Raw genomic sequence first — 24,749 nt, forward strand, 5'->3', positions numbered from 1 at the left:
CTTAAACTTTTCTTCAAAAAGGAGAGGAAAAATTTAGGTCACGTCAAAGAATGAAAATAGTTCAGTGGGGAGAGGGGAAAGAGTATGGGTATTGGAGTCACTCACAGATATCATCAGTGGTATCTTCTGTACCTTTCCCTCCACAGCACATTATGAAAGGCACTCTTCGTTCTACCACTGCCCGACACTGTACACATTTCTTCATCAAGCTTGCACAATCTGAAAGGACAGAAATAATCTATATCTGAATCCTGCTATTCTTATTGTTCTCTTCCCCTATCCATGAACTTGTTTGTTCTTTTTGGAGTACATACATAGCAATATCATGACAAAGGCTTTAATACAACCAAATTAGACTCAAAGTCACATTCTTAATGAGTTTTCAGGGTTGTTTTTCTTTTTAACAAAAGCATTCTGTTTAAGAACTATTTCAAAAAGAATATTCTGTCAAGTCTACTTACTCTCACAAGCACACATATGACCACAAGGCTGGAAAAGGACCGCTGCCTTTTTGTCTGAACACACTACACATTCTTCAATCTGTAAAGTACAATAAACATACATATGATGTATTATCTCCTGCTATCTACATTAATTTGCACTTTTCACTCTTTTGCTAGGTATGTGGATTTTAAGGAGTTCCTCCTAATGTTGTATTTACTAATTTATCACCTCAAAATGCAATTTAAAGGAGTTATCATACTGACTTCGAAGAATTGATATTTGAATGGCAATATTTGTGTGTTCAGTATACTGACAGGCATACAGAAGCACCTGGGACACACTTAAATCTTTTCTCTTTCCTTTGCCATAATGCATTACAGTAATTTGTATTAATATTCTGGGTCAGAGTTTTCTAACATGATTTAATGTGATGAAATGTACACAGTGGCCATAGACATCTCAAGCCACTCCGTTCATATTGGTCCGGATCACCTCTTCCAGATCACAGAATTGTTGATCACATTCATTCATTTCTTAGCACTACATATTATATTTTTATATAGAAGAGCATCAGAGAAGTACTGAACAGATATTCCACTCTCCAACTCTGCAGGAGAAATTAAAGAAAATTATCCATAAGGGTCAGTTTTCACACAGGAAAGCTGATTTCCGTATATTCTTTAGATGGATGAAGTGAAGCAACTGCCCTGAACCCCCATGGCAGAACCTTTCCATTGAATATGAAGAAGTATACAGAATAAGAGCTGTGTTAAGATTTTCCTTTGAAAATGTGCATGGAAGAATGACAGTATAAGTAAGAATAAAAGACTGAACAGTAGAAACATCAAATTTATATTTGCAATTTGTATACTTACAGAGGAAAAACAAAACAAAACAAAACAAAACAAAACAAACACAGAAGCCAATTAGCCAAAAGTGTTTGGATAGAGATAAAAATTCGCTGGGGAAGATTTAGATTAGACCTGAGGAAGCATTTCTTTTCTGAAAGAGTGGTCAGGCACTGGAATGGCCTGCCTAGGGAGGTGGTTGAGGCACCATCCCTAGCGCTGTTCAAGAAGCGTTTAGATGAGGTGCTAAAGGATTTAATTTAGTAGTTGGGTAGAGATAGTGATAGGAGGATGGTTGGACTAGATGACCTTATAGGTCCTTTCCAACCTTATGAACTTATGAACTTATGAACTTATGAAAAAGAACAGAACGGGTTTTCCACATATTAGAAAACCTGTAAGTGGAATATAAGATTTATCTATTTAAAAAGTCAAAATGCAGCTGGAGGACAAGACCTGGTGATTACTGGGAATAAAGAAATACTCAAACAAAAGCAGTGGGGATACACCTGAATAATAAAGATAATGATGGGAAGAGAGAGAATGAGCAACAGACAGGACATGAGTACAGGCGAACAGAAAAGAGCATCATGTAATATAGGTAGTTCCATCCAGTAAAACACCTGTAAGGCAAAATACTGCTTAAAATACACCACAGTTTTCCTTTATATATATATATTTACTTCAACATAAACCAAAGAGAAACAAAAAGCTGTGGGAGTTTTTACCTTTGTCCTAGACTGAACTTGTTCTTTACAGATGAGGCATTTTTTCACCCGTGGTGAGCACAGAGAACAAGTGGCAATATGTCCACATGGGCCAAACAGAGTATCTCTTTTCATATCTGAACACACCATGCATTCTTCTAAGGTTTCAGAGTCATTGTTGATCATAGATGGACTTCGGGAACCAACCTGACCACTATAAAGAAATCTTACAGTGAGGCTTTATTATTACTATTTTTAGCTCACGTTGCACAACAATTAACTTCTTATTTATATGTTCTTATACACTCAAGCATCAGTGTATATGATAAAACAATCCCAGCTGTATTTTCCCTAATGTACTGCTGATACCAGTGTGCAAGATCTCATGCTCAGTCAGTACACTCTGCAAAAACAGACCGCACAAATCTGATTAGAATTTTGTAAACATAAATAACCTTCCCTCCCATCTTCTAAGTTTACTTAGTAACAGACTAATACCCTGTAAATTCAGACCTCCTCAACGCCTAGAAAATCCTGAATATATTTGTAGTACTTTGCAATCAGGCTTGTAAAAGAACCCACAAACTCTCTGAGTGACCTCAACCTATTTGTCCCCTGCTGCAGCTTACCCAGCAGAGGGAGCACAGGTTAAATGTAAACAGCTCAGTCCCATAACGTTCACAAGCCCATAAAAGGTGGCAAGAAATAGGAACAGCCACAGTGATGAAGCTGACAAAAAAAAAAAAAAAAAGAGAGAGACTGCAGAAAGAACAAACCTTTCATGCTAGGGCAACACCAACAAAAAACAGTCCCTCTCTGTGACATTTTGAACTTACAGTCCTCATTGTCTAAGAGTGATTTTTAAACAGGATTTAAGGATGAGAATCAAGTCAATAATGGGGATATAGCCTAGCTTCTGAGGTGCCAGGTCTATCTGATCCTTTTCTTTTTGAAAAGTCATATAATGATTCAGCTTGACAGGTACTCAGGAGGTCTCTCACATAAAGCAGAGTCAGCACTGAATTCACACCACAATATACTGGGCTTAGTCCATCCCCAAAACTCCCACAGACAGATTTCTGAGCCTCCACAGGCAACCTGTTCCAATAAGCAGTTCCTCTTTCAGTGATTTCCTCTGCCCCTTTTTTGGAGCTGGAGTTCTACCAAATTCCAGCTGCATTTTGCCACCTTCCCTTTCCCTCCCTCCCACAGGAGCATGCATTTTGCTGTAATTCTAGCACAGTCAGGCCATCACTGCTATAATACCCACAGGAAACCCACAGCTCAGCAGGTAGGAACAGTAAGCCCTAACCAGATCCAGTTGCCACAGGGCAGAGGTATGACCCACCCCGGCTGGTACTTGCCAGAGGAAGAACAAGGCCTTGGAATGAGGCACAGTTCAAATTTCAGTCGCTGCATGGAACTCTTGCAAAACTTAAATAAGTTTCAACAAATGCATTTGCAGATAGTGTTTGGTGTATTAATGAATATAAATAATTAAGCAAAAATAAGAAAATGTCTGCATGTTTTAATATTACAGGTAATAAAAACATGATTCTTAAATACATCAGCTAATCTACAGGAAATAGATTGGAAACAAGGAATTTTATTACTGTACAAACCTGACTTTTTCCTTGTGGCATTTAGCCAGTGCTTTGCAGAGACTAGGATCAGGGCAGAGATCAAGAGGAGACTGACCCTTCTTGTTACGAATACTAAGGTCAGCTCCGTTGGCTGCCAGGAAGCAGGCAATAGATGCTGCGCTCTTCTTCTCTGCTCCTTGCGTGCCAAGTCCCATTATTAACTGAAAGGAAACAAATACATAAGCAACTTGAGACACCCTCTGCAGTTAAGATCAGCCTGGCCAAAGGAAAACATGCTCATGCACACATAAACATACACATGCATACATCTGTACATCCAAGGAAGTTACTCCAGTATTAAGACTACTGTACGGTTGTTTAATACTATATCATCTGTACTCAGCTTTTCCTTAAGGAATTAAAATTCTTTAATGAATAGGTCAGCTACTGAAACACCAAATCTCCTGCAGACCCCCACACACTGGTGAAGTGGCTGTGCTTCTATAAGAAGCATTTCAAAGTGCATAATCCCAGTGGGTATATATGCAGAATGCGGTAGAAGCATATTAAAACTGCTGAGTTCACACAACATGGTACCACCACCACACTTGGACTGAGAACAGACAGGCAGAGAAGTGGCACACACTTTCATAGCCCAGTGCATTAAGCAACTCCCCAGCAAAAACTTGATTTTAGCTGCCTTCTCAGCCTGTCAAAGTTTAAATCCATATCTTTACTCTTGTCCTATTCATGCAGTGCTTCATTGTTTTACAGCTACTGCCTTATTTGTGCATTTTCTGTATTAGTGTACCTGCTATGCATGATCACACAGCCAAACTGCACAGGACTGTTATTCAAAGGCACAGCTTTAGCACAGGCTAAATTCAAGGAGATGTAGGAGCAGAATTCCAGAACCATAAGGGCTTTGACAATAGGAGAGGCAGGACTTTGTATGCATCTCACTCTCACCAACTAGCTTAAGCATCTAACTTGACTAATGTACATCACTCTACACCATGTTCAGTTTGTGCAGCCTATCCCTGCAGCTGGTCTTTTGAATGCTGGGTGTCCCTAAAAATTAAGATCATTCTGAATTGTTCAGAAGTCATTTTGCATTTAAAAAAAAAAAAAAAGATGTACTACCTTAGACACTGTAACATGGAAAAAAAATTCAAATGACAGATACCTGTTGCATATCTAGAGGTTGCCTTTCTTTGAGTCTAAACTATAGAAGAAAGTAGCTTTCAACATCTCTCTAGTTAGCACTTCCATGCCACAGAAGCGACTTGCAAATAAAAAAACCTGGGCTTGAGTCCATACCCTGCCGCATGTAAAGTACTGAAAATCTTCCCGCTACCTTGACTAACTGTGAGATTATCCTTGACATCACATTGCCATCTAGTTTTAGGAAAGCAATTATTATAATTTTTTAATCTGAATCTAGACAGTTCTGTCCAGTTACAAGATTTTATTTCAATAAATGTTACTGAGCCTACAACATTCTTGAAGCATAGCTGCAGCATGTCTCCTCTGGAGGAAGCTACCTCAGAGATGCATCAAGGCAAGCCTGACCCAGCCAATTCCCCTACAGGAGAGAAGTCTCTTGCAGATGTAATCTAAAGGATGCCTATACTAAAATACATTGTGTCATATGAGCCCTAGACTAAGGAACACTGCATTCATATTAAAGAAACTGAAATTACTTCTTGTGGTGGTAGAGATTGGAGTTCAGAAACGTTCTCCTCCCAGTTGTACAATCTTCATAACAAGTATGTCAGGGTAACATACCTACACTGGATGGAAAACTTTATAATTGTTTAAAGAAACGGAGTTCATCTCATAGCTCCTGAAAACTAAAACCACTTTTTTTTACATTCATACCTAAAATAAATATGGTTTCATACTATGAAGACTGTTGATGGCATATATTTTAAATGGTTCATATAAAAAAACAACTGAGCAAAACAGACAGAAGTTGTTCTAGCTTTACAGCAGCTTATTACTGACAGATGGAAATACTAAAATCAATACTAAGCTTCATTCCATAGAATTCAACTTATCTCCCAAGTTCCCAATATTACTGAAGTATGTGGTGTTTTTTAAATGTACTTGCAGCAAAAAGTAATGAAGGGTGAATTTCAAATGAAGTTCCTACTCACCAATCAACTTGATCAAATATGAAAGATCTAAAATCCTACTAGTGAGATTTGTATTCATTTTTAGTTTATTCACGAAAATATTCACTGAAATATTGCTGAAGTATTGCACTACAAAAATGCTCTCTAGGGGGTTCAGCAGGTTGACATCTTGAAGACAGTAGCTCAAGCCTGATTAAAATTTATCAGAGCAAAAATCAGCTTTCAAGTTTTACCTGTCAGTTTGCTCTTACATAGGCACAAGTTTTTCCAGTTTTTAAAGGAACTAATGAAAAGTAAAAATACAGCTTCCACCAACTGACCTTAAACCATCATATTCACAAAAAGAAAAGCGTATTATTTCCCAGATTATTATCCTACTATTATTATTTCTATTTATCTTCTATTACCCATCATCTGTATTCAGATAGCTTTAAAGCTACAAAAACTTGCACATGCAAGTTACTATTAAAACAGATCACTGACAAAACCCTAGTTTATAGCACTTTTACACTACCTTCAAGACAGATACAAGTATTATTCTCATTTAGTTTTTACAACAAAATAACATTTTTGAGATATTTCGATCTGCTAATCATCTTGAGAGTTCTTAGTTGTATATTAGGCAGGCTTGCCTCCATCTTACAAATCTGCCACATCTCACATTGTTTTCTATCACTAAATATAACACGTTTTGATTTCTCCTCTGAGGGCACATATCTCCTCTTAACACTACCTAAAAGTTCCTTTGTTAGGCAAAAGTGTTCTCTGCAGCTAAAAATTAAGTGCAAAAAGACCAAAAGTTTGATCAAGCTAAAATATGATGCACTGATTGCAATTTTAGGATCAGTGATACAACCTTAAAGAGTCTTTTTGTTAGTTATGCTACCTTTTTCCTACTTTCCTTCTTAAAATCTTAGTAAAAATAATTCAGTGTAACTTTTTTAACCTATACAGCTCAAATGAAACTAGAAGAAAACAGGATGAAAAAAAATCATTTTTCTCTGAAACATAAAACTCTCAAAAATAGATGTTGTAAGGTGAAAAAACACTTGTGCTAAAAAAAAAATAAAATCAAAGCAACTCCTCCAGCTTCACTGTGGACATATGTCACTGAAGGTAAGGTAACTGAAAAACCTATGTACCAAATGCTGAATCTAATGAAGAATATTTATCTATTATTCATTCATTTCAAAATTAAATACATGCACACAAAGCGTTCTGAACACTGCTCATAGAGTCCATTTCAGATCACAGGAACACAACCAAGTTCTAATTAGCTTCTTCCTATCACTTATAAGGACACGAGTACTTTCTTATTTATGCCAGTCATACTTCTGACCTCTTTTCAAAGCTTAGCCCCATGTATTTCAATGAAATTAAGTAGCCAATTTGAAAAATTTTTGTTGTACAATGGAATTACTTTTGAAGAAAAGTTTTGAAGAAAGGCTTTAAATCAAGTTTTCCTGGAATGAAATGCTGAAATTGTCATACATACTTTAATTGTGAAAAAAGTATTATGACATTAGTAACAAATGACTCAGTAAATCTAATTCCCTGCTATGCTGCATATCTTTAATATTCACAGGAAAAAAAACAACAAAATGACATTTGCTTTCCACCATGCAAATCTCTCCCAAATTTTACTTCTCCTGTTTCTATCAGACAAATCAGAAACTTCACCCTTTGCACGTGGTGTTCACACAGCGTTTTGGGTGTGAGCACATTTTTTTTTAATTAATTAAAGCATTTCAACCATCAGCATCTTCATTGCTTAGACTACTTTCTTACTACAGTAACATTTCTGAAATGAACTCTACACAAAAAATACGGAACAATCAATATACAAAGACTAAGAATGCTTTATTCTAACAGAAGAAGCTTTTAGAAGGTTATAGAAGAGCCTGAACAATTAAAGTTACAAAGAAATCATGCAACATGCTGAACCACAGAAAACAGTTTTAGTCTTATTCTGTACTATATTACTGATTATTACTCTTTCCAAAAACTACTTTTGATTTTTTTGGCAGCTTTACAAGTTCACTATGAAAGGCAGACTTGCAAAGCTAAGTAACCCCTACTTTTCTATAACAAAGACAATGACTAACTGTGAAAAGCCCCATTAAAAAAAGGATTCCTGCCTACACAAATTTATGCTGCCAAAAAAAACCAAAACAGTTCAACAGTACAGAAACTAGATAAGCTAGAATAATAAGGAGACAAACACATAAGAAAAAAAGAATAAATAAATGCATTTTATTTACTGTGTTCTTTGATGGCTCCCAAGCAGTATCTACCTTGCCCACATCTTGCATGTCTTGGAGCTGGCGGAGCTGTGACAGGGTGTGGTGTCGCAGGGCTTCATGCAGGGGAGTATCCCCATCTTTATCCTGGATATCCAGCTTAGCACCTGCACGGACTAAGAGCTGAGAAGAAAGTGAACTCACTTTAAAACACAGGAACAGCTCCTTATTTCACATAAACACTAATGTCAAGGAATCCATGGTTTAGGATTCATTATCAGGTCCTAGAAGTGTTATTCTTTTCCTGTACCATAGTACACAGTTGAGAGCTCATCCTTCGATCGAAACACTTTAGCTCTTCCAAATATCAATTTTATTTCAGCAGAAGCCTAATGCCTGTCTGAGTGGTATCTAGAAGAAATGTTGTTTCATAGGGTCCTTTCTATTTTTAATTTGTACAAACAAGGCAACATACTACAGCAACATATCAGAAACAGAACAAAGCAAAATTTTAGATAAGTATATATTCTTCAATAAATATTAAGTTTCAACAACCTCAGAAATCAACGCTTTCACACCATGCTTAATTTTACAACGTCATGTATAGTAGTATTCTCACATTAACAAAGTAGTTAAACACATACTTAGATTTATTCCTATGCAGCAGAAGACATAAAAACCACTGACTACTGAATACCATCTTAGAACACTTTGGAAAGTAGTGAACTGTAAGAATCATTCTTAAGGCTAAAATTAGCCACATCCCCTTAAGACACGTTCCAGCTCAAACGATAGGGAAGCCAATAACACTGCGTAGGTCCTCATATTCACACTGCCTTTGCATAAAAGTCCTCCCATGATTCAAAGCACCGGAACTTTCTTAAATATGCTGCTAAACAACACGACAAACACATGCTAACAAATAACAATGCTTGCAAATAAAAATCACATTGTTGCTTTTCAAAGCCTACAGACAGCAGCTGATGTTTTAACTTTAGTTTCAAACTTCTACTACTCTGCAACACTCTGAATTGCAGCAGAAACAAAAAGAACAACCTAGAAACAGGAATATATAAAGGGGAATCTCCCTTTTCAGAACTAGCCCACTTGCAGAGATTTTAGCATCCCAGAATTAAAGAATCACAGACTCTTTTTTTAAGAGACTAAAAATAAAGTATCAGAGCACATATTTCAGGAAAATATCTGTCTGTAATTGACTGCAGTTTATCACATTCTCCCAACCCTTTCTTCCACAACTGAAGGCAAGGAAATCAGCTGAGACCCACAACAGCCTCCCTTGGGCTTCAGTCCTCTGAATGGACTCACTCTGGCCCAATTTTAATTTCTTACATTCTCATCCTGTGCCTGCCACCTGTCATTTTCTGCTTCCGTTTCTCCTGGACATAAATGGCATTAAAATTTCCATATAATTACTATTGGTTTTTAGCAAATCTCTCAGAAGGTAACCTATGAGAAAACTCTTCAGAGTAACATGAAATCCTTGGCTACCATGGAAATTCAAACTTCTTACTTTGCAGAAGTAAAAAAAAAAAAAAAGATAGATTAAAAAAAAAATTACCCTTTGTCATGGCAGCAGAGCTTTTAAAAGAACTCTGCTACCTTTGACCACTATTCCACAGATGCCTGAGGGTACAACCCAACCCTGGAAGGTACCCAATAGGAATTAAATTTGAAATATAGGAGCCAACATGTTCTTTGCATGGCTGCATGAGTTATTTTAGGCCTTCTCAAAGCTAATCCAATGCTGAAATATGGATACTCTACAGAGACATTCACTTAAATTTTTGGGGGTATAAGTATGCCAATCCAATACACATACTCATTCTTCAACATGCCTACCTTCCTGCCCATCTGCTGCATTAGTGTTGTATTCCCAGGTACTGTGTCAGTTCTAGAAGGGCACAAGAGCTCACCAAATATAGCTGCAGAAAAGCCTGCAGAATGCAAGTGACACTGACTCTATGAAACCATTCTTTTGGTAGCAAGTGGTTCCAGATATAGGGCCATATCACATGTTTCACTGTAATGAGATCACATCCATCAACCCGCAGAGATGGAGAAACATTACTGCAAAATAATGCTCAACAGAACCACAGGTCTACATAGGGGGCATAATTCTCAACAGGCCTGAATAGGAAGCATTTTTTATTATAGGAAGAATCTCACAGTACAAAGACAAAAATTGCACAAGGGACCAAGGCCAGGGTGATGTATTCACTCTTAGCAAATATCTCATACAGCACTGAGGACTCTTTCCTAAACTTAACAGCACACGTCAGCAATCCATGCCAGAATGAGTAAATACTCCAGTTTCCTCTGCTTTTAACCAGGTTTTGTTAAATGGAAGTGTTAAACCTGACACAGGCAAACAGAAATAGCACTACTTTCACTGGTAACTTTATCACTGCTTATAGCTTTCCCAAGCTAGGAAAAGAGAAAACGATATGGAAGACTGAAAAGCAGTGAAACTGGTAAGGTTATTTCACCTAGCCACAGTCTGCAGGAGCTGTGAGCAAGAGCAATTACTCTCAAAGAAAGGGGAATCAAAAACACTATTCTGAGCTCCCATTACAAGACCATAAAGCACAGACAAATAACAGAACACAAGAAGGGATTCTGGAATTGGCAGTCACAGAAAGGAAATCATAATGCACACACACAAAAATTCATCATTCATAGAATTTCCTTCATACTGCTCGTTAAACTTCTGTACAAGTTGGCAAGTTCCCAAATTGATCAAAATTAATCATACAATCATTCAACAGCTATAACATGCCGCTAAGCCATTTACTAAAGTTCATGAAGTATCTCTGTGTTGAGAACTACAATGATCTTGAATAAAGTATCATTAGCCACATGGTCTTTTGCAGATAAGATACTTACCCTAACAATTTGTGTATGCTGACGCTCAACAGCAAGGTGCAGAGCGGTTTGCTGGTTAACATTCTGGATATCCAAGTTAGCATTGCCCTGAAAGATGTTCAAAGCATTAGACAGTTATCACAGCAATTCATTAATGCAAGGCAGTCAATTAAAGCACCAAATAAATACCTCAATATGATCACCATTTTGAAGATTTGAGGGCAAAAGTTATGAAGTATATCAAACATTTTCTGTACAGATGTTTGAATCAGACTGGGTATCAGACTGTCCAAACCCAACAGGACAGTGTACCAATCTCAAAAGCAAGTTCGACCTTCAGTTCCCCATATGGCTCTCCCTGCTCCGTTGCACAGCAGGCATCAAGAACAAACTATTTTCACATCAGATGTTTAATCAAAGTGCAGCATATAAATCCTTCTGAGAAAAGAACCCTACCTGATGCACCAAAAGTTCAGCCACCTCCACGTGATTGTTGAGTGCTGCCAGATGCAAGGCAGTGTAACCATCATCTTTTTTCTCATCAACAATCCACGGTCGTGGTAACTTGGACAGCAATACTCGCATTGCACTAAAATAAAAACAGATGGGTAAATGCATTTGTGAGGTATCTGTTGAATAGAAACACAACAATAGTAAAGACAATATTCATTCTTGGAACTACAAAGTAGTAGTGAAAACAAAATGAGCTCAAGTCTCTTTTTTAAAAGAGAAAAAGGAGAAAAAGCAGGTGAAAAGTTGTGAAACAGCTCTGAAGCCTAATAATTACATGTTCAGATTCATCCAGCTGAAGTATGCAAAGCAGAAAATCATTGAGCACTAGAAAGTAAAACTTCTAGAAACAAATCAAATAAATGCTGAAACTATGAAGTGATTGTTAGTGGGATACAGGAATAGCAATAACGGAAAGTGGCTGAGTTTAAAACACCATGGCAGCGTTCAGTCTTCTACCCCACTTCCCTATGGGATTACCAAGATACCACCAACCAATGAAAGTGGATTTATTATTTTACATTTTAAATTCTAGGGTAGGGAAAAGCAAAATTATTGGTGTAGTATTAAAGTAAAGTCAAATCCATTTAGTCCAAAGAATGAAGGATTGATTTGACCATCCTGCATTCTCTCAGAAATGTTTTTCTCAAGTTCACTTGTCTTCACTTAGTTTCTGGAACAGGCAGGTAATCAAACATGATTCCCTTTATCTCATCTGTGTATAAATCAAATGGAGCTCCCTTACGGCTACTTCTCAGAGAGAAAAAGAAAAATCTCTTCTATCAAATGATCTTTCCCCTCCCTTAAAGCAACGTGCAATTCAAAGGAAAAACAGAGCTTCACAAAATTGAAGCTTTAAAATCCAGTGCTAACACAGGTCACAGGCTGCATTCCATTGCAGATACTAAAATGGAGTTAAACAGATCTTTGTTAGCACCCTGATATTCAAAAGGTGGAATTTCAGTAAACCTCAGAAATAGGCTGATGCAATCAAACCTTTCAGCTTTTACTCAAAAATATCTGTAGCAGGTAACAATAGCCTGTCTACACTGTCAAGTAATAACTTAGCTCCTAATTCCATCCCAAGGATCTGTTGCCTTGATTGTCCACATGGCACAGATGCTATTCAATCCTGAGCCCTCCTAGTGTAAGAGAATGAGTTTCCTATAAAACAAGCAAAAAGCATTGGAGCTGGGGATAGTTCAATCCAGTGAGCAGAAGAGTTCATGAGGCAGATTGTGCACTCCTTCCTCCACACTGCTAGGACCCCATCCTAACAGACTGACTTCGTAAGCATCTCCTCAAGTTCTCCCAATGTTCACTTTCACAACCTCTTCACACCAGAACAATCACTGTTTCCCCCAATTCAGAGTGTCTGAAGTAACCACAATGAAGTAACTGCACTCTCGGGCCTCAGGGTCACACAGCTCCCAAGGAGACTGAAGACCACACAGAGCCCACCACCCACCTGCTCTGCAGGACAGTGCTCTGTACAGTAGGCACATTCTCTTCTCTGGGAACTGATCGTATTTTGCAGTCTGTGAGTGACCTCAGTCTCCAGCAGAATAACAGCTTTCCAGAGGAAAGCACATTAAACCATTCCATCTCTCAGGATCATTTTGTTTACCTGGCAGAGCTAAGCTTCTCACTTTGTCACTGTTCACATCACTTGTAATGCAGCAAAATGAGACCACACCGCTTAACAGATTGCACACTGTACACTGTGAACCACTGCTTGGCTTCTGCTCATCCCACTGTCTACAGTTCTGTCATGTTAGTAAAAAAAAAAAAAAAAAAGCTGTAATATTTGAAAAAAAAACAAACCAAAACAAAATAAAACACCATTCTTTGCAAGATTCACTTACACAGGTGTTTCAAAAATTAAACACTTCATTGAGATGGGAGGTACCAAAACATTACGAAATATAGCAAAGTACAGGAACAATAGTTGCACTCCAAGTATTATTTATTTTGCAATGAAATAATACAATATCCAAACCCCAGATACAAGCAGATCACTAGTTAGTAACACATCAACAGTTTCTGGCTGTCCCAGAGGGAGCAAGTCCAGAGCACCAAGGCTCACGTCACACCTAGCTGACAACTGCTCAGTGTGCCTGGGGATACCACCAGCTCTTCAGAAAGCCAAGCTGATAACAGAGCATGCCTCAAGAGCATGCGAGGTCAAGAGGGACAGCAACTGACTCCTCTCCTTTCTCCAGTGGCTTCCCACAGGGAATCACAGCCTGTGCTCTCTTTATTCTCTACTGCAAGGCTCAGTGCTTCTACAAACCACAAAGCTCTGGAGTACCTACTGTGGATCATCTGAAAAGTACAACAAAAATAACTTGAATGTTCCTTATGACTGGAAGAAAGAAGTAACGTGACTACTGAGAGTGACCAATAAAAGGTGGTGCAATAGAAGACTAAGAAAAGAAACAAGGTGAAAAAATTCTCACAACTGCAACTACATCTTCAGGAATGCTGTGGCAAGGCACAACACTCCAAGAAGTGACTCTTTAAATGCAGCTGGCTTATTTCCAAAGTTCTGATCACTCAGCAGGGAATAATCCTAACCAACTCAGATTGCATTTTATGTCCTTGTCTTCTTCAAGAAAATAAGGAACTGTCAGCTCCATAGATTTAAACAAATCAAAATAATATTTAAAGTACATTCACACTATGTTAAAGTACAATATTTTAGCAGATGCATTGAAGAGTGAGTAAGCATCAGAAACACATATTATTTCTTTAACAACTCATCCCTGAGAGAAGAGGTAAAAATAGACAGACGTAGTATCTTGTACACTACAATAAAATTCAATCACCCTAATATTTGCAAGAGCACAAACCTTACCAGTTCTGCTTTCAATTCATTTCCTATTTAGTTTGCTGTTAAAGGTCATTAAGATGTTCTTCTAAAGTTCAACTACTAAACATCCAAGGGTTACAACCATACCTTACTTTTATACAGATCAGCTGTCTAGTAAGTATTTGGATGCTTTCATGATACTGAAAAAACAACAGAAAAAATAAAACAAATAGATAACTTCTATATATAATAGAAACGTATGTAACTTCTCCCAGTGAACTGTCTGAGGGAGAGTTAATGCTCAGCTTCTTCTGTCTAGGCAAGACAGAGACCACACACTTCATTTTGATCCAGACTGCACCAAGCTATTAGGCAGCAGGATGGAAGTGTGGTTTCATGAACGTGACACCTTAGCAATTAGCAAGATATTAATATGGCACAAATGGGAAATTCTTTTAAGAAGTTCAGTGGCTGCAGGCTCCTTTCCACTAGCAGGGAGGCAGCTTCTTTTAGTGTACAAGACAGTTCTTCACGTTCGCAGGCTTTCCCGCTACCGCTATTCTATTTATCAGAATTTTCTAGAGCTGCTGCCAAAATTTTGACAACTTGGCTAAGTGGCTATCATTCAGAACAGCATTCACTGAAAGAAGCAAGCACTGTACCATAAAAAGTCATCTTAGTGAATTAATGTTGCATGCCAATTACACAGCAATTCTGTATTCACCAATCCATGCAAAGTATTAATGAGGAAGCTGTTCTCAGGATCACAACAACTACGTGGTCCTGAAAACTTGCTTCCCTTTTCCATACATTAAAACACAATACAGACTACTTTATTTGTAATTGCATTAAAAAGATTAAGAAATCAGCAAGTATAATAGTAACCACAAAATCAGCCTCAAACTATAATCATCTGCAGTTTATTAAGTCATTACAGATTACATGGCTAATTGAATAGCTTCAAAGACTATTGATTAACGTTTAAAAGCCTTATTAAAACATCAAATTTGTGCCATCGCTATGTTAACTACAATTTTTGTTTGTCTCGTGACAGAAAAGCTTTGTCATTAGCTCATCTGCAGTAGGGAAGTTGGAACTAGATGATCTCTCTGAGGTCCCTCACCCACCCAAGCCACTCTATGAGTGGCAGATTAACGGGAAGCTGATAAAGATCTTAGGCCTTTTTCAGTTGGATGATCTTGTGGAAGTTTAGTTTGAAATTTTCTAGAAAAAACTTAGGTGAAGGTTTTAGAGAAAATTTTCTGTAAAGCATTGAAGAGGATGAAGGGGTTTTATTTTACATAGGAGCTAAACACCTGCTCAGTGAGAACAGGAACGAAAAAGTCTAAGTGTGGGCAGAAATCAAAGCACGTGCTGCTTCCCTAGATCAACTGTTGGGGTGTGGTAACTTATAAAGTCCACAAGAACTCACATTTTCTTCTGGAGCTTTCACCTTTTGGTCTGACTTATCCTCCCAGCACAGTGGTCACTATCTAGGCTCTAACAGTTAGTAGCGACTTGGTACAAGAAACACCCATTTATATTCTGTTATGGCTTCAATTTGACCTTGCCATTCAAATACGCTTTTTTGATGTTATTTTTGTTTGTTATTCAGAGAGTCTGGAATCACAGCTTAACATATACATGTTTAAATAATGCAGGGTACCAGAATATAAACTTAACATCATGAATTTTCTGACAAAGCAGTCATCAGCACCATGACGAATGGCTTTAACATATGGTATAGTATTCATTATCAACCTCAATCAAGATTTTTTTTCCTCATGTATTTTTTGTTACAGAATTTTTACAGCTGCTCACAACACTTTCAGATGCAGGGTTTCAATTTTGGGTGGTCCCACACAGAGCCAGGAACTGGACTCTATTATCCTTGTAGTTCTCTTCCAACTCAGGATGTTCTATGATTCTGTGACTCTGTGAACACTACCTTAGAATGCTGCATACAGTAAAGCCTTTATTTGTAAAACCTACAAGGTAGAAGGTACTTAGAGGAAGATGAAACTACCACACCGCTGCACAGAAACGATTTGAGATTTAGCATTCTTAACTGCAAATTAATCCCTCTATCCTGGTTAAAGAAAAGCTAGGCAGAAGATTCTCTGCTACCAACTGCAGTTTGACTACATGTGGTGTGATAAAGGGGAATGTTGGTGGGTTGCTTTACGTTTGTTTGGATACATACATTAAAGTAAAAAAAAAAAAAAAGTCTACACATCTGATTAAGCACATTTAGCTTAAGTTGCTATCAAAAGACATTGTCCTGCTTTCCCCTCCATTACCAAAGCAAGTCTTGGCTACATAGACAGTCACTGAAATGGCCTATTAGACTACAGACTAGGTATGCTTGCTTTCAGTCAAATCAGCAAGCTCAACCAGGTTACCGTGTGACTTCACAGGCACTGTGAGCAATAGGGACAAGGAAGCACTGGAGCTGGAGCTGCAGGGAGGACAGACTGCCCTTCCCAGGAGCAAAGCCTTAGTTCAGCACAAACTGATCAGGAAACCTTATCTCTAGGAGCTGTAATAATGACTCAATGCACACTAATACAAGTCTCTCTCCTGCCTCTCTACTCTCTCAGGTCAGCTTTCCAGTGTTACAGTGTGAAACGTCTTCCTCACACATGACACTTCACAGTAAACCGTGTCTTAAAACACTGCTCCCACACCCGTACATGTTCTTTTCCACTCATCCCCAGCCCTGCTCAGCCAAAACTGATTACCTGCTCCCTGTTACATCTGCAACAGTTAATGGGACAGAATAAATTCAAAGACAGTCATCTTTGAAAGTGTGCGTTACACGCATTTTAAAACACAAAAGAAACAAGACCGTGTTTTACTTATCCTAATCTTGTCCTCTGACCACATTTGTTCAAAAATAAAATAATAGTTCCCACCACAGCGTCTACAAAGAATGACCTCCCTTTGTTGGATTATTTCTCGTGCAGAGTACTACTCTGGTCCCGCTTGCTGGGAGCCAAAAGAAGTATTTGTACCAACACAGCGCGAGAAGTAACACAGGAGCGGGACAGAGCTATTTTTGGCAACGCTATGATCTGCAGTGCACGTCAGCATGCAGCTCCAGGCCAGGCAGTTCACTGCTCCGGCTCACGGCAGCTCACAGCTGTGCTCAGAGCAGGGAAGGAGCATCCTCAGTACAACTTCCACCAGAGAGCTCTGCTGCAGCAGGGGCTATGGGACAAGGGGTACTCCACAGCTGCAGGACGAAGATGGTAAAAAAAGAGGAGGAAACGAGCAAAGCGTGAACCAAGAGTGTCCCTTCATGGCTCTGCCACTCACTTACAGTGAGTGTACACTTACTCACTAGCTTACATGGATGAGTAACTACCGACTATATCAGTGTTCACGGAGATGGTTAGCTTTAGAGTGAGAAACTCATCGCCACTTTCACTGTTGCTCCCAAGACTTCTGTGTGAAAAATAAAATCTTGAAATATCTGGGCTCTGTACGCTGTCATACTAGATGTCAGTTACTTTATTCTCTTCAGAGAATAACATTGCAGATATTCACATGGAGATGAAAAACACCCTTTTGCTATTCTGCACGCATTGCATTGGTGCTGTTGAGGCCAGTTCCACACACACAAAGATCAGACTGATGCAGTGAGTTGATCAGGTTTGGATTGCTGTTCTTTCCTTTCTCCTGGATCTCTTCCCACAGAACTGCAGCATCCACCTCACTTCACCCTTCCATTTATTTTTCAAAAGCGGTTTCCTAGTTTTGCACTAAACGCTGCGGGACTACGGCACACGGCAGCACTGAATTCCATGGATTCGCCGCCCTCGGGCTCTCCCCGCCCCGGCCGGTCCCCTCCGGCCGCCACGCGCGGGGTCCCGCTGCCCTCGGGCGGGGCGGGACGCGCGGAGCTCCCTCTGCGCGACGGTCCCCCGGCACAGCGGACCCGCAGGCCGCTCAATCGATAGGCGGAGCGCGGGAGAGCGCCCGGATCGACAATCGGCAGCTGGGAGGCTATTTTTTGCGAGGGTTGACTAAATATGGTCAGGGAAGAGCGAGGCGCGGGGGAGCCGGGCGGCCCGGCCGTGCGTGTTTCAAATGCTTAGCCGCCTATAAAGCCCGGCGGCGGGGCTGCGGCCCGCGAGCGGCAGTGCGGGCGGCGGGGCGCTGACCTCTGCGGATGGAAGGAAGGAGGGAAGGAGGGCTCCGGCGGCGCGGAGCTGCGGCGGCGGCGCGCCCCGGGAGTGCAGCTCGGGCATGGCAGGATGCGGGGCTCGGCCGCGGGAGCCAGGAGGAAGCACCGCTGCGGGGAGGGGGGAGATGAGAGCTGTTTTGTTTTGATTTTTATTATTTTTTAATATATTTTTAATTTTTCCGAAGTGACTCCCAACTTTTTTTTTGGAGGGAGGGGCTGATTTTTTGGGGGCTTTTTTTTTTTTTCTTCTTCTTCCCTCCCTCCCCCCCTTCCTTTTTGCTTGTGACTACTTCCAACTAAGCCCACCTTCCCATGGCTTGCCTGCACCCATCCTTGGACTCTTAGCTCCCAGGCCAGCAGCCGTGAGGTACCATCTCTCCACCAGCACCCCACCGCAGGCAGCAGGTGCCGCCGGCCCCACACCTCTCGGCCTGAGGAGCTGGCGGCTGCTGGGCCCTGGCCGCACCGCTGCCAGCCTGCATGACCCCGAGCTCAGGTAACGCACCGCCACGCCGCCTGCCGTGTTCTGCACGTTTAAGGATGCCTATGACTTTCTGCATGTGTGACTTATCTACTAGATTCTCATTTATTTATTTATTTACTTTAAAGTTGCGATTAATCCCTCTGCTCTGGAAGCAGCTTGGTTTGAGTGTGGTGGAGTGTCACACATTGGTGGTGTAAAGAGCAGGCAGAAAGAAAACAACACGAGTCCAAAATTCCTAGCAGGAGAGCCCAACTTGTCAGAATTGTTGCTAGAGAAGATCAACTCCGATACCGCAATGCCATTAACTGCACAACAAACAGTGAGTGCTAGTTTCAGCGATACACTCCCGTTTTCCTAAGTAAACCACAACTAAAGGGCTATCAACCACACACAAAACCAGCAGCAGGGCTGGGCAGAGCTCTGAAGCTACACAGAACACAGAGGTGCTTTATTGCAGCTGCACGAGGGAGCAACCTACTTACAGCACTAGGATGCTGCTGCATTGCTGCTCTCAGTGCTGTGCCGGCTCCTACCACACACTGATTTGCTCTCTGCCAGCTGCACTAGGGCTCTGACATGAACTGTAGAAATCTGTACTGCCTCTGCACTCAGCTTGCCTTGCCACTGGTGCATTTACTAACTGTCATGTCGTTTACCTTCTAATGCTGGAAAAAGAAAGCTTACTCCTCACGGTAACTCCAGTGAACCTCTGAACCACAACTTAAGCAGCCCCAAGCCGTGTCTGACAACTCTGTGAAACCAAACCCCTCCAATAACACAATGTTTAACTTCCATTCCAGACCAAGCACAGTCTGATCGAACAGGGTGGTTTGGCTGGGGTTGTTGGGCTTTAGATTTCATAACATATAAAGTGTGAACAGCATTTTGACTGAAGCAGGTGAGTGCCAATTTAGAAAACAAAGAAAAACAAACAAAAAACAAACCAACCCTGTTCTCTGAAAGTGTTGAATAGGACTTAGCTGTCACACGTGACCTTGCGCCTGACAATCCAAACCCTGTCACAGCAGTTAGAGGTTGTTTGCTGAACTCCATGCCATTGTGCCTGTGATAAGCAGGATCACCACTGGCACGTGCACCCACTTTTTAAGACTACTCTCAACTACAGCAGAACCCTGCAAAAAGTTTGCAGAACACAGGGTGTATGAAGCAGAGAAGTGGGGCTGGGGAGGGTGAGGAAGTTTCTAACTGCCGTATTGGATGAGCTTGTGGTTTTCTCCAGGATCCTACATGAAGCACATGTGGAAGTCTGCCCGAAGACCCTGAAGAAAGCTGCCGCTTTTGCAGTGGAATACAACTCCAAATCCCAAGAAAACATCCTGCAGAGCTACAGTGATTCAACTCTCCATTCAACCCTGGTCGCTCAGAACAGCGAGCAGCTGCAGAAGCGTGGATAAGCGCTTCTCATGTCAGTGCCATCAGAGCAATGAGCTGTAACTGGCTTTAAGCCACTGTGCAGGTAAATTGCATGAAGTTCAGTTTGATTGATAAGATGGGGTTGCTATCAGCAGCTAATGGTAACATTGTTCTCCCAAAGAAATGCCTTGGATTTTACTTAATGAAAGAAACGGTAAGCAGCAAAGTGCTTTTCAGGTTCAACTGACAGGTAGCTGAGCAACTCTACAAGTACCTGCCCAGAGCACATACTTCTTTATGTACCCATATGAACATACAATGCTATGGAATGTAAAGAAGTATGTATTTTTGGCAGGCACAGAACAACCAGTAAGAGGAAACTAACAGCTGTTGGGAAGAGCGTGCTTCCCTGCATTTGAATGACATTCAAGTGACAAGTTAACTGGCTACGTGTCAGCTGGTATTGCCTAAATAACATGTACTTATTAGTAACAACTCACAAAGCATTAAGTTAAGGGACTATAAACGTGGGCTGAGAAAGTTTTTCTTGGATTACAAGCAGAACATCAGATGTAAACAAAAAACTCACAATGAGGCTGGGAACAAAGAGTTCAACATGCTAATTCAGATCACAGAGTAGCAGCAGAAGTTATGATTACTGCACACCTCATACAACAGATCCTAAACAAACCTTAAAAGCCTGATTACCAAAACACATCTCATTTAACCAAGCCATTGTTTCACTGATCACAGCAAGCTCTGCATAGTTATGATGGCATCTTTTAAATCTGCATCTACCACAGAATATTTAACAACTTACAGACTGCAACTAGGACACATCCAGAAACAGATAAGAAACTAAGGCTGTGATTTAGAAAAAAGGACACACAGAGGTACATTAAGTACAATGACATTTACCATTTACTATATAACATTTAGGTTAGAATTTTCTCCAAATCAGCATTTACTATGCTCACAGAGCTCTTCGGTACAAACTGCTGTGTCTGGTTTATGCACAGAAAGTGACAATACAGAGATTTCTGGGCCCCAGTTGCCAGTCAGCAGATTAAAGCTCTTGACAGATTCCTAAATGGAAACGCAAATGGCAAATAATACTTACCTAAGTTACCTTACATATCACTTTCAAATTAACTGAATTTACTTTAAATCTGGATTTAAGAAAATTGGCCACGCAAACATTTTGCAACACCTTGAAAATCTTAAGACTACTCTAGAAATAAGTCCCACAGCAGTTTCGTGTTCCAAAAGCAGGGTTAATTAAAACAAACAAATACATATCATCCCTAAGTAAGAAGGCTCAATACTAAACTAAATTCAGGAATAGGGAAAATATGAGTTATATTCTCAGCTCATCAGCACAGCAATTCTATTCATAAAGCAGCCTTCTAAGAGTCGTTAGATGATACATTCCTGAGAAGCAGGCACATTTGTCCCAGATTAAGAATTCTAACTGTACCCATGTGCTTACTAAAACATCTAGGGGCAAAAAATAAAACACTACCACCACCACAACAAAAAAGCAACATACCAATTTTAGATTGAGAACCTTACTTTTAAAATACTCAATTCTCAAATAGCTACCATACATAGCCTGCTATTTTTATTACCTGAAACTACAGAACAACTCACAGAAGAAAGAACATTCTCTCATCAAAATCATTTGCTTAAGTAAAATGCTAACATTTTTTAAAAAGCTATTTCTCTTATAAGCAGACATTGTGGCATAAAGGCAACGGCACCTTTAAATCCAAATGAAAATCTACCTTACAGCAGGAAACACAAGCAAACTGTAGTAGTTATTCTCAACACAGTGATGCTACTGAACTTGACCATGCTTACAGAAGTAATCTGGTATTACCATCAGCTTTAGAGAGAGGTTAACTGCTAAGCATCTAGCTGTTCTACTGAAGAGTTCCTGTCCTCTGTGCTAATTGATTTGGCCTCCACTGTACACTCAAACTTTTTAACATCTCAAGTTTATTTTGAGAGGTTTTTGGTAATAAGTCACATGTGCTGTTCTTTCTCCTCTGCTTTGTGTAACTTTGCAGCACTGTTCTGAAACAAAATGACAGTTCTGAGTGACACAAGTTAAAATTATACGTTGACTGCTTCCTGCTAGTTCATGTTAGCGTATCTCTAAGAATACATATCCAGTCACTCTGAAATGTCACATCCATCACTTAGATCAGCTGTTCGGTTTTTAACTGAGCACACGTTGAACTTTGGGCATCTGCTGACACAGTTGTAACTCAAACATTTCAACTGTGTGACTGACAGGGATAACAGATGCTGACATTATCAAATGCTACACGGCTTTTTTTCCATGGCTGTTTTTTGTCCCGATATGGCCAGTACATGCAACTGTATTGCCATCCAAAAGCACACTTGAGCAGCTGTATCTGTAAAACAGTTCCTGTATAACTGGTAAAAATAGAAACTAATTTTATAACCATCTTTAATGCTGAAGTACAAGTGACACACCTGCTATGTTTCTATTAGCATGCATGGCATTGGGAATATATTTACATAAATCTCCTCACCGGTATCAGACCATGCAGCAAACAGATGCAGACTATACTTGACACAGTAAATGGCTTCAACTAACTTTTGTCTACTACTTCCCCTACTATTTTCAAAGCTCAAAAGAAAAAAAAACCCCACATTCAGGCACACACATAAAAAGGCACACACATAAAAAGCTAGGATAGCATGTGCAAATGCGAGTCTTGGTTTAGGAGAAAAAAATCAGATTAAATCCCAGATTAAAGAAAAACAACTGCATTTTTCCTGATATTTAATATTTACATATACAATCAAGTAGAAAAAAAATCTGACTTGCTGTATTATGTAATCATTCCTAAAAAGTTAATACTAACCAGAGATATAGTGATGGAATTGAAAGCACTTGACATTTACACTTGTGCTAACCAAGTACAGCATTGAAGCAGCTGCAAAGGGTAACCTGCCAGAAAACCAAGGGGGTAGGGAGGTGGCAAAATGAAACCTTCTCTCCAGTAATACTTAACGTTGAGAGGCAAAGGAACTCTACGTGAGTACAACCTGAAAGCATGCAGTTTTTTGTCTCTACTCTAGAATTTCATTATTGCAGATGAAAAAAAAGTTTCAACTGCAACTATGATTTGAGCTGAGACTCAAGGAAATAGGCAAGAAAAATATAAGCCTGTATTGTATGAGGCCTCACTGGTATACAGCTTTCCATTTTGCCACTTCAAAACTAAACAATTTAAATTTGCACTGACTAGAGCCAAAACATGCAACGCAGGAGAAAGCCACGTGTACTTTGTGAACAGTCAACATACACTGAGGGGCCTTAAAAATGAGTTATTAAATTACAACCTTCCTGCACTCCAATGCTTTGCTAAAGCTGGTAAAATGGAACCAAATCACCTCTTCAATGGATTTGGTCCCCTTCAACCAGCTGTAGCTATGCATTGATCACTACAGGATTTTGTGCATATTTAAAGCTAGACACTAAGCCAGAATAATTATGCAGTCCTTTGCAGAGAGGGTTAATTTTTTCCCCAGGTATTTAGAAGGTAAAGTATAGTGAATTCCATATTTCAAAAATCTCAAGATTGTACCTGTAAATAAACAGCTACTGGTGTTTAATATCATGTCTATATTTGTTGCAAATTGATCTTACATACATATTTTTGAAGATAGGCAAACAGTGAAATAAACACATTTTCCAATGACTGTCTCCTGTATTTTTCCTCAAGTCTGATGCCCTCTTAACCCAGCTGACCCCCAACACCTCCTCCCCCCCCCGCCCCAGAAAAGAAAAGATCTAAATTGCACTGTACTTGCAATAGCACATATACTTTCTGGACATCTCTGTGTCATCATCCTGTTCCCCCCTACACACACCCCTTTCCTTTGTCCCTTTCTCTCCTTAAAAAAAATTGCACAAGGGAGAAACTGTATTTGCTGTCTTGTATGCTGAGAATATTATTTACTATTTAAAGATAAATCTGTCACTGACCTCAACAGCTACAGGCTAATGTGCTATCTAATTATAGGTCTACCCATGGAGATTATATTCCTTCTTGACACCAATCTGAAGGAAATTCTTCTTTCAAAGCATTTTCTGACATAATCCTTCAGTAAATGGCTTTAAGATCATGCTTTTTTTTTTTTAGTTTAGTTTGAAGCATTCAGCTTCAACCTACATTGTCAAGAGCAAACATGGAAGCAAAGATTGCTTTTGCAGTTTTAGAAAATAATTTTACAACTCTTCAATTACTCCAGAACTCATCTCTTTGAGGACCTGCATGACCAAACAACACAAATTCCTAAAACACTAAGAGCAGCTGAAAGCCTCACAGAGCATGGCAGTTAAATTCCATTACCAACCAGTTCAAACCATCTGCACATTTAAGGACAGATAATATAACATCTACACAGGAAAACCAGCAATTCTATTTTGAAACACTATTTGCCAGTTTATGAACACAGACATAAACGCTTGCTATTGAACAGCAGTGTAAAACTGCAT

The 24,749-nt window shown here is 39.7% G+C and overlaps 1 protein-coding gene across 5 annotated transcripts in view; it reads right to left on the reverse strand.

Annotated features, from left to right (window-relative positions):
- Positions 1 to 24,749, reverse strand: part of MIB1 (MIB E3 ubiquitin protein ligase 1) — a 68,671-nt gene that overhangs the window by 6,566 nt on the left and 37,356 nt on the right. For 3 of the 5 annotated variants that reach the window (XM_065752592.1, XM_065752595.1, XM_065752596.1), the window contains 7 exons: positions 11,300 to 11,432; positions 10,865 to 10,951; positions 7,982 to 8,143; positions 3,622 to 3,803; positions 2,021 to 2,213; positions 462 to 540; positions 106 to 219 (listed from right to left, as the gene is read on the reverse strand). In XM_065752592.1, coding sequence (XP_065608664.1) covers positions 106 to 219; positions 462 to 540; positions 2,021 to 2,213; positions 3,622 to 3,803; positions 7,982 to 8,143; positions 10,865 to 10,951; positions 11,300 to 11,432 — 950 coding nt within the window. The remainder of the gene's footprint in view (positions 1 to 105; positions 220 to 461; positions 541 to 2,020; positions 2,214 to 3,621; positions 3,804 to 7,981; positions 8,144 to 10,864; positions 10,952 to 11,299; positions 11,433 to 24,749) is intronic. The other 2 variants (XM_065752593.1, XM_065752594.1) reach the window with 2 other exon arrangements.

Source organism: Cyrtonyx montezumae, unplaced genomic scaffold (assembly GCF_038088225.1).
Source record: "Cyrtonyx montezumae isolate F1298 unplaced genomic scaffold, pur_monq_1.0 scaffold_8, whole genome shotgun sequence".
Taxonomy (NCBI): Eukaryota; Metazoa; Chordata; class Aves; order Galliformes; family Odontophoridae; genus Cyrtonyx; species Cyrtonyx montezumae.